Here is a 15,402-nt window from a genome sequence, read left to right as displayed (position 1 = left end):
AAGTCTTCCGAAGAATAGTTATGGGATTCTTTTTGTTCACGGGTTTAACTATTCTCCTAATGCAGTCCGAAATACAAGTTTTAAGCAGGCATTTCTACATGGATTTCTTCCCTTTACAAAAATATGTGCCCAATTAATATTATATACTACATATTTTAATTTTGATTCGCTAATTTTATTTGCTTGAGTAGCTGCCACTTAATACAAATCTACTACATCGGTTAAGCTGGGGCACTATTCGATTTTGATTTTGACACCATACTCCGAATTCCTAGAAAGCTAAATAATAGTAACGGACAGTAGAACTTTCGCTGCCGGAAGAAGCCACGTATTTAACTTCTGAGACCATTTTCTACAAATCCGAATATGCTGTTCCCAAAATTGAAAACTTTTTCAAATAATGTCAAATAACCGTTTACACAACTGTCTTTACACCATTTGAAATATTATCAAGGGAAACAACATGGAAACTTCTACAATGCAACATATTTGAGTTATCATCTCACAACACAATGCAACCTCACTACCATGATATACTAAATGTATTTGAACAAAATATTGTTGACGTTTTTCATATACATAAATGTTGTCACTTCCTTTTGAAATCAAAAGGTTCATAAATGTATTCCCGAAATGAAGCATGTTTACCAAACAGTAATGGGAAAAGTGGCTGAATGGTCAATCAAGAACTTTCAACGCCCCCTTTACTTTTCAAAATGCCAAATTATTCCAAACCTTATGCCATTAGGATATTTCAATATGATTTTGTTTTAAACTGGTTTTAATTTTGACTGATTAAAATATGTTTTGTCTGAAAAACGCTAATACTTATTATATTCACTATCTAGACTTTGGCTTGGGCTGCTAGACCGAGGCTGTCACTGCTGCCATTGAGTTTTCCTTGACCATTCCAATCTGCCATCAGGATGTTGGAACTATGCGGCATATCCGCTGGCGAAGTGCTCTTTAGCGTCACAATTGAAGCAAACGACTGGCCCAAACTGAACGAAATGAACTTACGCCATGAGTCCGCAACCTCTACCTCTCCAGAAGCTACGAAATGAAAGGGAATGCTCAACAGGGCCAAAGTTAGCCATTGAACCAGGCTGCTTTTGAGCTTTCTCAGTTTTGGCGGTGGCCTTTCCTTCCGATTAACTGATACGCTTATCGTCTTCAGAATCACTGGCAACATCATCCGGTTCATATTCATCTATGGTGTTTCACCCGGCGTCGGAGATAACGGCAATCCTAATAATTTATTTTTTATGCTCAATATTAGATTTTGCTTGCTTTAAATAATTGTGAGCTCACTCAACATCTATAAACGTTTCTTCAGTTAATCAAATTTGTCTTGAAGTTCGTTTACTAACGAATCTTTTACATTTTTGTCTTCATTTTCTGTCAAAATTGACTTGTTTGTCACCAAATTGAAATCCTCGAGAGACGAAATATCAACAGTCCTACAGTATTTACTACAAACTCACGAAATATACTACTTCTATTATAAAACTTAGTACAATAAAACTATGATAACTTAAAATCAATATTTTTTATAAATAATCCTATAGCCTGTATAAATCGAAACTTGATTATCCCAATATATATTTTTTTTATCACTAACACGCACTTATACAAGGATGTTTAAGGAATGTATTAGGATGTGAATATTCATTTTTTGTTGTTATTGTAAGGCTGCAGATCCGCTACAGAATTTAGGTTCTTGTCCGCAATTTGTATTTAATTACTAGCCAATATAGATAAACTGTCTTTTGACGAATTCGTTTTGCGATTTCTTCCCAGGAACATATGAATCGTTCGAAGTCCACAAAGTTGCCTAACGTTGCTACTACCCGATTAGTTTTTTTTCTCATTTATTTTTTTACACAGAATACAAAACAATTCACATACATTAAACCATTAATAGCATTATAACTATTCTATGTTTTTTATTTATTTATAAGCCCTAATCCCCCTCATACACACACGCACGCCTGCACACAAACGCACACAAACACACACGCATCCGTTCACACGTACACATTCTTTCAGTCTCTCAAGCTTTTTCCCCTAATGGATTTTACAAGCTACGTATTGTAGTTAGTTATACATACTTAAAGGTGGAAAGGTAATAATAATCAACTATTGTTATAATTTGCTGAATCACATACTGGTTATAATGAGTAATTTATGACCGTATTATACGTTATGTTAGAATGCTGAATTTTTACTTTTATCTAAGGATCGAGGTTTAAAACTTTCCATTTCTTCTCGTGGGTATCATATTTATCGTTCAACAGTGCGATTTGCGATTCAATTCTTTTTCTCAATGTCAAATACTGTTTGTATGAGTTAAAAGTCGGTATAGTGTTTTTATATTTCATAGAAAAGATATAAAATTTCAATAACACAATTAAGAAATTACATATGACTGTGTATTTTCCATTTCCCTGAATGCCTACACATGCTTCTTGTTTTGTTATCATAATATGTATGGATTGCGAAGCTATATAGATGTTAAGTTCTTTCCATAAAGGTTGTATCTTCTGGCAGTCCCAGAATACGTGTTCTATTGTTTCTGTTTCTATGCTACAAAAGTCACATAGAGGTGTTGATTTTATTTTACATTTATAAAGGTATTTATTTGTCGGTATTATTCTTAGTAAAAATTTATACTGAAAACTGCGCAGACACGTGTCTATTGTAGTAATATATGTTTGCCTGTAAATTGACTGCCATTTTTTGTCGTCATCTAAACTTGGAAATAATGTTCGCCATTTACTTTCTGACGACGGTTTTAAAATATCTCTTTGCTGTAATGAATAAAGGAATTTATTAGTCTGTTTCGATTTTAGTAATTTATCAGTTAATTTATCTTGTGGTATTTGGTTAATCGTTTCTGACATAAGTTTCGTTTTTAATGATTCTGGTATTGAATTAACTAGTGTTAGATATTTCAGAAAATCTTGTTCATTAAGGTCATACAGAAATCTAAGTTCATTAAACTTGTAGTAGGTCTTTGCTCTATAATCGTAAATGTGTTCAAATAGCTTAATACCCTTCTGATACCATTCTTTATAAAAATAGGTGCGACCATTTTGTTTTAGTAATTTGTTATTCCATATCACCATTTTGCTTATAGTAATTTTATTTTTTTCATCGTGATTACTTTTAATATTTACCCACGACTTCAATACGTCGTTCAAAAAGGTTTTTTCTTGAGAAATGTGTTTAATTTCGTTTTGGTCTAGATTGGATTCAAAAATAAGATCGTATCCATATTTCTTTAGTTTTTCGTGCATAAATATTTTCCAATCCCCATTATTATTTGGGTCTAGATATCGTTTAATCCATAGAGATTTGAGTGAGCCTAGGAAGTGTTCTATATCTGTTAATTTTAGGCCTCCATATTCATAGTTTTGACATATTATATTTCTTTTAATCTTGTCAGGTTTATTGTCCCACAAAAACTCAAAAACTGCTTTTTTAATGTCGTCAATTGTTTGTTTACTTGGATTAGGAAGAACCGCAAAAGGGTATATAAGTTTCGGAAGTGCAAAGGTTTTAACGACCGTAACTTTTCCCATGAGTGTGAGCTTTCTGTGCTGCCACTGTTTTAAGCAGATTCTGAATTCTTTCACTTTGTTTTCTATGTTCTTTTGTATATTTAGTTGCCTATTGTTTGTAAAAGTCATGCCTAGTGTATTTGCGGTGTCAGAAGTCCATATAAAGTGTTGAGTATTGCAGAAGTGTGTATTTGTATTTTTCAATGATCCCACTCTAAGGACTATAGATTTATTGGTGTTGAGGTTTAGGCCTGAACAATCAGAGAACATTTCTAGTGTCTTAACAAGAGTTTCAAAAGAGTGTCTACTACCATTATTAAAGAAGGTTGAGTCGTCTGCAAAAAAGGTTTGTTTAATAGTTTTGTCATTAATTTCAATCCCTTCAATTTGAGAATTGTTTGCAATATAGTTAGAAAGAGGTTGTAAACAAATTATAAACAATGTCGCAGACAAGGGGCAACCCTGTCGAACGCCTTTCTTTAGTCCAAAAGATTGTGAAAGAGTTCCATTATTAATTATCAAACTTTGAATGTCATTGTAAAATAGCTTCGTCCAATTCAAAATGTCAGGTCCAAAATTGAATGATTTTAGACATTCGTAGATGTATTTGTGGCTTAAGCTGTCAAAGGCCTTCGCAAAGTCAGCAAAGAACAAGAGCCCAGGTTTATTTTTATCTTCTAGATATTCAATGACATCAAAAATCAATCTAACGTTTTCTCCAATATAGCGACCTTTCACAAACCCAGATTGAACATGGTTTATTATTAACGGTAACACTTTTTTTATTCGATTATTTATTGCTTTCGTTGCAATTTTATAGTCTACGTTTAATAATGTAATTGGTCTCCAATTTGATAATTCTTCTAAGTTTTTATTTGGTTTTGGTATGAGTGTTATTATACCTTGTTTTTGAAGCGCTGTTAAATGTCCATTAGTAAAAGAATAATTTAGCGAGTTTATTAAGTATTTTTTTATACTATTCCAGAATATCTTATAGAAGTCTGCTGTTATTCCGTCAGATCCAGGGCTTTTGTTGCATTAAGAGCAGTTTCGCATTCATGATATGTTAAAAAACCTTCGCTGGCCTCTTTTTCTTCTCCGGTTAATTTTCTATTTGGATTTTCTAAAAAGGTCTTCATATGTTCTATATTAATATTTCCATTCTCTGCGTAAAGTCTTCGGAAGAAGTTCACTTCTTCGCGAAGTATATTTTCTGTTCCAGTTATGATTTTATTTTTAACTGTAAGTTTATATATAGATTTTCCTTCTGCGCGTTTCTTTTCAAGATTTGCAAAATATTTTGTATTTTTTTCATTGTTTTCTACATGAATGGCTTTCGACCTAAGTATATTTCCGTTGATTTGGGCAAGTAAATATTCGTCTAATATTTGTTTTTTAGCTATAATTTGTTCTGTTATTGTGTCAAGTTCATCTGTGTTGTTTGTATTTAATTTTGATTCTAGGTATTCTATATCGTTTTGAAGCTTTGCTTTTTCAAGGTTCTTTGTTTTTTTTAGATAAGTACTATATTTGATTGTTTCATTTCTAATTGAGCCTTTGATTAATTCCCATAGTACGTTTGGATTGCATTCTTTATTAAAATGAACAGTTTCTTCAATACATCTATTTATATTTTCTTTATATCGTTCGTCTTTTAAGATTGAATTATTTAGTTTAAAATAGCCAGGTCCTTTTTGTACCTTTATTGTATTCAAACCTATAAGAACAAGTGAGTGATCGGTTCTGTAGCTTGGTTTTATGTCCGCTTTTGTTAGTAAGTTGACCAAGTTTTCGGAAATTAAAAAGTAGTCAAGTCTGCAATGTATATGCGGTTTACTGTTTGAGTGCCAGGTATATTGTAATTTGTTTGGATGCTTTAGGCGCCAGGCGTCAATTAAATTTGCTGAGCTCATAAAGTTAGTAATGATTTCTCTATTTCTCTTATGTTTACCTGTATTTCCATTTTTTTTATCAATATTTTCATTTAGGACTGTATTGAAATCGCCACCAATAATGTACGATTTATCATCATTATTTAATATATGGTTCTCTAATTGTTTGAAGAACTGTGGGTCATCCTTATTTGGACCGTATACGTTGACTAATGTTATCTCAGAATCGTTCAAGATGATGTCAACAATTAGGATTCTTCCTTCTATTAATTCAGTTACGTTTAATATTTCCAATTTATGTTTTCCATTGAACAATATTGCGACGCCTTCACTATTACTTTTGTTTCCGCTAAATATACAATCACCTCCCCATTCTAGTTTCCATTTTTGATTAAAAAACTTTTTGCAGTGTACTTCTTGAAGCATATATATATTATTGTTATTCATTTTTAACCATTCAAATATATGTTTCCTTTTCGATGTATTGCCTAAACCTCGAACATTAAGTGATGCTATATGTGTTGCCATAGCAAATTAGTTTTCGAATGGTCATAGTACGGATTAACCATAATGTGATTTGGTTTTTATATGTATTGAAAAGAGCCATGATTGTATATTGTAGTAACCATTAGATCTTCCAAATAATTAAACATGTTTACCATAATCGTTTTATATGATGAAATAAGGGTTTATCCAGGTATGGTTTTGGTGTATAAACATCTCCTGTACTTATTTTACTCTTTTATAATTAAGTATTTACCATTAAATGTATTAATATTCCACCGTGTTTAATATCCTTTTTTACCTTCATACCCTGTAACTGTTTGTTTTTGTAGTTATATTTGATTATTTAGACATTTAAGCGAACGAAAATAATTCAATCAGTCATTCACACCAATGTTAAAGTTATTGTATCTACATATCATGTAATGTACTATGTGAAGGGTAAGTACTGAGAGCGAGTGATAACAAACAAAAGATACAACAATAAACAGCGCGTAAAACAAAAAAAACAAAAACATGTATACATGTTAGTATCATAAGGAAACATACAAAAGGAAAATAAAGATTCTAACATCTCAGAATGTGTCTTATCAATGACCTTTGTTTGCGTATAAAATATATTGGTTTATTTTATTTTTAAAACTCTAGATAACTCCTTTAACGAAGTATATCAAATGGTTAATGTAAGCTTTCAAGAATATCTTTTCATGTAGTATAATGATATTATATATATATCTTAGTTCTACAACTAATTTGGATAGAAAATCTATATATTCGTGAATAAACAAACAAACAAAAATCAGCAAAAACAAAAACAAAGAGTATTCTGAAATTCAATACATGTGCGAATACATTGCGCAGTAAACTAATACTTCATAAAATGAATTATATTTCAATTCACTAGTTTTTGTTAATGCCTAATCCTTTATCACGGTCATAAGCCGCTAGTTTGGGTCCACGTGGTGAAGAGCTATACCTGTCACAGGTGTGTAACGATATACTGTTCCCCCAAAAGAAAGCGTTACGCTGTCATGATGTTACGACAATGCTGTGGTCCTATCCATAGTTTGTAGTCCCGCTGTGGTATTTGTCGAATTTTTTGGTCAACTCCCTTGTGAAAGATTTTTCCTTCCCATACCCATACTCTTTCTGGCTCTTGTATGTCTTGTCGAATAATTCCGAATACAAGCTTGTTTATTTTTGTAAGGTCCTCATTTATGTATATGCGGGTACCTTTGAGCTCCTTTCGCCTTTTCAGCAGCTCGTTTCTTTTCATTCGTGAAATATATTTCACAATGATTGCCCTTGGTTTTTCGCCAGGCTTCCCTAGCCGGTGGCATATATCAATATCAGTTTCTGACAGACTAAGTCCTTTTATTTTATCGTTTAGAGTGTTTACAATTAGTTTTAATGTTTCAGTTGGTGTTTCAGGCTTCTGCATTGGTGTTTCACTTATGCCTGTTATTACAACATTGTTTCTTCTTGAGTATTGCTCAATATCATTCAATTTACCTCCCTGCATCATAACAGTGTCTTCTAGGTTGATGACAACTTGTTTAGAATTATCTGAGGCATTTTCATAGCTTTTCTGTTGCTCGGTAATTGATTTTTTTAAAATGTCGTTCTCTTTTTCTGTTTCAAAGACCCTCGACTCTAGTCTGTCAATTTTTTCTTGGAATGTTTTGCTCAGTTCATATTTCACTTGGTCTACAATCTCTTTTATAATTTCTTTCATAGACTGGTCATTTTTAAGCACAACTTTGTTGAGCTTTTCGTTTAAGTCTTTCAGCTCCTTTTGTATGCCGATGATGGTAAGAGTCTCTACTTTTCCCTCTATTTCGCCCATTTCATCTATCTTGTCTGTTGTTTTGTCTGTCTTATTTGCATCTTTCTTTCCTTTCTTTTTCTTTTGCTTTCCTGTTTGCTGCTCGTTTACACTGCTTGTGCTGTTGTCAAATTCACTAATGCTGCTGTCACTTTCTCTGTTTCTTTTTTTATTCATTTCGTTGCATGCTTTTTTTCCGCAGTATAGTTTTGAATTTCTTTAACGTGGGTATTCGATGCTTAGGTAATCGTCATACTGCATTATCTACATTAATAATTTATCAATGGTAGTTGTTTTTAACATTGTCGCTGTAGCGTTTCGATCTAATGGTTTCTACAAACGTCTAAAAAAGCATTTTTTTTCACTTTTCGGAGCTGATATGAAGAACAAAATTACCTCGTATATTAAATATCCATTTTATAACTTCAAAAAACACATTTAACGTCAAATTATTACTTAAAAACCCTCAAAATATTTTGACAACGTAAACAAGCATGTATCCATTAGGGGAGGTCACTCAATTGCTCGATTAGTTGTGGCTTTTTTGACTCTGCTATTGCCGTTTTTATATATTGCTTTAAGCTATTGATCTGGATCATTATAAGCAAGAAACTGTCATGAGGCTTGAGCTAGTGTTAAACCAATAAAATGGGAAGTATGGCAGTCAAAGGGAATATTATAATTTACGTAAGTTTTTAACTTCGTCCCTTTTATGTCTACTGATAGAAATGAATGCTAATAAAGAGAAGAGGGCAATATCAGTTGTAACGACCGGTCCGGTCTTTTGAATATAAAAAACGCTAAGATGATGGAACTGTTGCGTGCAGCCTTTTGAAAATATTCTTACGCAAATATTAGCAAGCACACAAATTTGTACACATGAAAAAGAGTTGATGGTGCATTAATGCTGCATTGGACGCAGATGCATATGATTTTGAAAAACGTTAAGACAGTAGATGCAATGGAAAAATAAGTAAGAGTTTGCAACGCGATTTACAGCCACTCGACAACATTCACTTTCATTTTGTGTATATTTCAATCCGATAGTTGTTCATTTTTAAAGTGGATAAATGTATAAATACCATATTTCTGTTTCAGTAAATTCTTGAAACTAAACAAGATTTTATAGTTGCGACAGTTAAATCCAACATTGTAAGAAGTACAGCAAATTACAAGTCTCTTTCAAATTCGTCAGAAAGAAATGTTCTTAATTAAAACTGTTGCAAGAGTATTTTTAGCACCTTATGCAGGGTAAATGGCTAAGTGGAAAAGATTAGTGGATGAAAAAGTAACAAAACATGTGCGCAAGAAATTTCTGAACTGGTTTAATAAACTAAATGACTTATAAGCAGTTGAAATACCACATTGTTTGAAAGGTGAAAAATGTGAAAATAAAATGAGGCACACGAGTGTTCATACATTTGTACATGCGTGATTACAAGCATATGGATCAGTTGTCCACTCTATACGTGACTATCAGAACGAAGATATATGTGTGAAGTTTTGCTGCAAAACGCCATATGTTTCCTATTGAATCCACAAGTGTTCCAAGACTTTAGCTGCATGCTACTGTTCAAGGTCTTACAAATGGTCTCCAAAGCGCTTGAAATAGATATTAAAACAGTGACATGTTGGTCGGATAGTTGCAATGTGCTGTATTTTATAAACAAAAACTAAAGCAGACTCTTCAAGAGGTGTTTTGCAAATAGAGTTGAAGAATTTTTTTAAACAACAGGTCTAAGCCAGTGGAGATACGTTCCCACAAAAGAAAACCACGCCGAATATGTATCACGCGGATTACCTGTCGCTCCACTGGCTGTAGCAAATGTTTTGTGGATAGGACCAAACGTTTTGAAAGAAACGGAAGATGACTTACCAGTAAACAAGACAGAAGTAAATGTCCCGATATAAATGTAGCGAAAAAAGAAATCGGAAAAGCAGAGCATTTAACCTACAATGTGTCGGATAAAATTGAATGGCGAGTAAAACCAAGGTTCTAAGTTCAAAGAGATTATCGAGTTTATGATGTTTTTCATGTCGAAGTACATAATCGGTCACGAAGGTGTTGGTCACTCGAAAGGATCAGAGATACCTTCTCAGGTGTTGATATACGTTCCGTTAGAGTACGCGTAGGAAAATCAGCGTTGAAGAGATCGGTTAATCGACTGTGTTTAACCACCAGTATTTAAAACAGCAGTGTCATTGATGTACATGTACGTGTTTCTATATGTACTTAATCAAAGTGTTTATTTCAATATTTCCGAGAAATATGGTTTACACTGTGCGTAAGGAGGCATACTAATCCTCTGTGTAGCCAGTTGAATGTTAAGGCCATTTAAGGTGTCTACACAAGGTGTGTTTTAAGCGGCATGAGAATTACCATGTGTAGTCAGCCTTAAATTAATTAAAATTTATTAACTGTTCTATATTTACCAGAACGATAGTCAATAAGAAGAGAAGAGGACTGTTGAACACCAAGGAATCAGTAAAGATGGCAGTTATGGAAGCTTTTTTTAAAACGATTTTTTTTTTATTAAGAGCAGTAAGCTCCCTTCTTATCCCTTGTTGGCCGTGCTTCCTTTCCCTGCAGGCTTTGATCGGGTTGGCTTGCGCGTTTCGAGACACGTAATGGCGCAGGAGCTGTGAGTCGTTCAGCTACATGTTGACAGGTCAACTTGAAATGATGTTTTTTGCTCCACCGAGGGGACTGCGGGCATGCCATGCGGAATTGTGACCGCAACCATTGAAAATGGACTTGGTAGTATTTTTGGTTAATAAAGTTGTTGCCATGCGTATTAACTGATCCAAGGGTGGAGTTTGGACAACACAATTTGCAGTATAACAGTTTGTCTTTCCCGCCATTGTAGCACTATCCCGTTGAAGAAGAACAGCCAAATGTGCATTAATTTATGCTTTCCAGTTAGCTATTTTTGTAAGGACACAAAACTTTATCTTTCACAGGCGATTGTCCAAAACAATTAAGGTTAAAATCAATTTCGATACTACGACTAAATTCATGAAATATCATCTGTTTGTTTAAGGGGGGGAAATGTCTTTTGAACACTATCTAACACTATCTATAAAATGTACAAGTTTTAAGTTTTGAGGATATATACATCGATATGTTTTGCGACATAGCAATCTATATATATTTTACCGAAAGACCAAGGGGGGGGGGGTAACAATTAAAATAATTAAAAAAGCTCATTTTGCCGACCGTTTGAAGTATTCCTTTCAATTGAATTGGGTACGGTTACACACTAATTCAAGATTATGCGTTGAATACGTATCGTCAAATAAAAACGTAAGTAACATTCAAAGTCAGTTAGTAGATATCGAGTACAATATTACTGGTAAGGAAAAAAATCGATCACTACGCTCGCTCCGCGGCTTCATAAGCTTTCATTTATTATCTACTGACTATCGTTACGCTCATTCTAAATTAATATCTTTTAACTTAATATCTACTTAATATCGCCCCATTTCTTATTAATCAATTAGTTAGATTGCACTTGATATCTACTCAATACTAACTCTCCTCTCCTACTTAATCGTTAAGATTAAACTTCATATATACCTTTTATTAATAAGTAGCATCACGGAAATATAAATGTCCGTGTTATTCAGAAGTCACTTGGTATCTCGCCCCGCGGATACTTAATCAGAGTTTAACCTTCCATTTATCCAAATGTCAAGACGAAAAGTGACAATCTTATTCAAAATCAATACATACACATGTATAACAAACACAAATTTTGTTAACTACTTACTTAATGAAGCATTTATGGAAAACATTAATTACTGATAAAAAGATTGTAACCGTGCATTTAATAGCTAAAATCGCAAAAATATTAAATGATTGGTGAGTGCTAAAAGATTAACTGTGATCTACTATCGTCTTATAAGGTAAAGATACAGTGTTTCTGCACCTTTCTTTTAAATTAAACCCGGTTTCCTTCATAAGAACCATTGTTTTCGACCTTTATTCATTCTTTTTGGTATATTAATATTATTATATTAATTGTGATAAATCTTATTTGGGAGCAAGAGAGCATCTTTTATTGCCCATTTCAAAATTTGCAATTGCAATTAAGGGTAAGAAAACATCTCTTTATGGTCCTCTCTAAATATCCCTCCATATTGCATATATGTGCATCTCTTAATTTGAATGTGTACCTCTACTGTCGGTCGACTAACAGTGCTTATAGAAAAAACTTCAGTTTGTATCTGTTTTTACAGTACGGCAAGGCGAACACACGTATGTTTTACTGGTATGATTAATTTATTTTGATCTAGATACAGAACATGTTCAACCAAATTAACATCGTTGTTCGAAGATAGATTTCATATATGCGCTGTGATATGTAGCTTAAATATGATAAAAAATGATGATGTTTTATTGTCAATTTGAAAAAAAATATCATCTAGAAAAAAATATCTCCATATTCATTTGATAAATATCGTACAGAAATATAAAATCTATTAGGCTTTAAATTTTAAGCCAATAGGGAAACATAGAAATATCAGAACTCATCCATAAGAAAACACGTATCAGCGCATGCTTGTTATGCTTAAATTCGTGTTCAATTGGATTTTTTTATCAATATATGCCTTCAGAATAAAGTAACTACGTAGACAAAGACCTTCTGTTTCGTTATAAACTGAAGTAAACGCAACTTTAAATTATGGTTTAATTTTGCCAGACACTTCACTTGTAATGAATTCTACTTTGTTCCACATGTGCATTGATGTATAAAATGAAGAAGGTAATCAACACTTGATTTTTAACATCTCGTGGCAAGTCGTCTGTCTTCTTTATTGAATGCAAAGTGACATTTCTCATTGGTTTATTAGTTTAAGCATTATTTATATCGTGATGACTCATTGAAACAACACATGTTTTACAAATTTTATCGACCGGCTGTTTTATGCCTACAGACAAACAAACTTCACTTCAATGTATTTGAACGTTCCTCTGCAGGGATCTCCGTACACTACATAGTTTGCCGCCAAGTAACATTGCTGTTGATATAAAAAACATTTTAATGATATATTTGAAAAGAGATTGTACAACACATATATCACAAGAATGCACAAGAAGTCAACCTTGTTTTACCCAGAAAAGAAGTTAAATTAAATTATGATTTTCATCCTATGACAAAGGAAAGTGCAACGTCACGCAGACTCATGTACTGCGAGCTGTACTGTTTGTTTTTGACATCATTAAAATAATGTGATCAGAATACAGTCACTCAGTTCGATCTTCTGTTGTTGAAAATTCAGTGTTATCGAAATCTAAATGCGTCGGAAGGTGTGAGTGTTCAAGTGGTAAATATGACAACCCCTCACCGAGTTAGTTATTATATGACTGCGCATTAGAGAATGATTTGTCTCAGTTGAATTGCGGTCCGGAGTTTGTATACTACAAGACCGCGCACTTTAGTTACGTTCAAATGGTACACTTGAGAGCGATACGTCTAATCTTAACTGCTAAATGCGGTTCACACTGAGTTAAAATCGATACGGTTTGAACTAATGTACCTGTTGATTCTGGCAAGCACTCTGGATCTTGTCGAGGGAGCCAGTTGCGCGGCATGTCTGGTTGGAGGTGAGGGAATGGGGACAGATTGTTCCGTTATGTGTCCTTCCGTAATAAGCATTATAAACTGCTATCTTCTGGCCAGCGGGACACCGGATGTGACCTGTCGATCCTTCGCAGTAAATAGCATCTCCCGACACTGGTGTGGTAAACAGATATCAGTTTAGTTTAGTTTATCTAAAAAGACATTGCTCTCGATTTTGCTACCATGGTAGAAACCAGTATCGGTGTATGTTTGAGAGGATATAAAAAGTATCACTGATGACAATCAAACCCGTAACCCTTACAACAAGACCAGTACACACTACAGTTGAACACCGCTATTCCGAACACCGTTTATCCGAAATTTTCGCTATTTCGAAATTATTTTTCTGTCCCGATTTTACTCCTGCTTTCTTTAACTAATTATTTGGTCTTTCCGAAATCGCTATAACGAAATAATCGCTATAACGAAATAAATATTACGGTCCCGATTTGGTTTTTCACACCTATTTATTAGTTCTTATTTCGAAGTTTTTTCACACCATAATGCGAATGCACTCGGGCATCGGCTTGATGTGACAATGGAGCACAATTAGCGCTTGTTAAAGAATGACATTGAGCACGCGTTTGTTATGAACATCGATGTCAGAAAAATATAATTTCCTACGTTTGAGTAAAACGAATTAGAAGGAAATTAATTTCCCTTGTTTATAATGTAATAACCGCCAGGTGGCGATTGATAAGCACGAGGAATTCGTGCGAATATGAATGTAAAGGCATTCAGCTTTGGGGAACCGATCCGTTCACATCGATTCAATTGATTGTTAAATTTGAGGTCGTACCGGGCAGTATGCAGCAGTCCGTGTTTACTGAATAGGCCGTAAAAAGCATGGTTTAAATCCTCGTGCAGAGGGTAAGTCGTATTGAAAATATGTTTGTTGGGTTTATATGATATTACAAATTACATGTATGCTCATAATTATTCAATATACGTAGTAGAAAAGTGAAAAATTCAGAAATGATGAGTTTATTCAGTTCATATGTACTGTGTTACTAGTGAGAAAATGTCCTTGTTTTTAAAAGCATCGATAAATTTGTTCTAGAGAAAATATTTCCGCTATTTTCATATTTAGTGCTTCGAGTTTTACTTATAAAGAGTGTTTTTCGTTGACATATTATTAAAGAATATTTAGGTGACATTTTATTTCTGTTTTGCGAGCTACACGTTGGAGAAAGATGCAAAACAAAGAAGTCGGGGCTACAGGATTTCGCGGTTCAACCACGTGGGTGTGAACGCATGAGCTGGTCAAGCTGGTCATCTCGTGACAACTCTTTTGGGTTGATGTCATCGCCTGTTCACGTGCCACGCTTCCGGTGTATTTCCCTCGACTGTTGGGGTTTTCTGTTATAATATCACCAGACAGCGTCACCCATAGTTGTGGCCATACAGGCAACATAAAAGATAAGTATTATAAATAAAATTCAATCAGCTCTGAATTGAAAGAGAAAGATTTTAAGCAATGCTGTTAAATCTGCAAAGCATTACAAATTATGATAATTATGGCAGAGCCATTGGCTTTAAGGTCAATGAGGAGGCATATGGAGCGTTATGGAGTCTGTCCGTGTGTATGTCAGTAAAATGTGTTCGATATAAAAGGAATTCATATACTTATTATTCAATATTCAGTTTGTAAATGGTGTGATACTACCGATATATTCAAGTACTTACTGTATATAAAAGTGTATATACATTAATTTTCACAATATTTCAAATTCGGTAGGAAAGGCATTTCTATGTTATACGCAAGGATTATCAAAAGTAGTAAGTTTTTAAATAAAACTGCTCGCAAAATGTCATGAAAGATTGCATGGGCTAATTTGGGTTGGTCTATTTGTGCCCCCGATCACAATGATTACACATGTATTCAAGAAAATGTCATTTGATAGAGCATCAGGAGTTCTGATTGTTCCATGCTGGAAATCGGCATTGTTTTGGCCGTTTATTTGTCCGAATGGATCATTTGTAAGGGAGGTAAC

The 15,402-nt window shown here is 33.7% G+C and overlaps 1 protein-coding gene across 1 annotated transcript; it reads right to left on the bottom strand.

The window, feature by feature from the left end:
- Positions 1–12,340: 12,340 nt before the first annotated feature.
- On the bottom strand, positions 12,341–13,541 carry LOC128245740 (D-galactoside-specific lectin-like; the record flags this gene model as incomplete). The annotated part of the gene is made up of 2 exons (XM_052963967.1): positions 12,341–12,806; positions 13,326–13,541. Coding segments are annotated over 2 exons (306 nt in total), but the record flags the coding sequence as incomplete, so codon positions are not given.
- Positions 13,542–15,402: the final 1,861 nt, after the last annotated feature.

This window comes from Mya arenaria, chromosome 9 (assembly GCF_026914265.1).
Source record: "Mya arenaria isolate MELC-2E11 chromosome 9, ASM2691426v1".
Classification (NCBI taxonomy): Eukaryota; Metazoa; Mollusca; class Bivalvia; order Myida; family Myidae; genus Mya; species Mya arenaria.
This window is presented reverse-complemented; position numbering and strand designations above follow the sequence as displayed.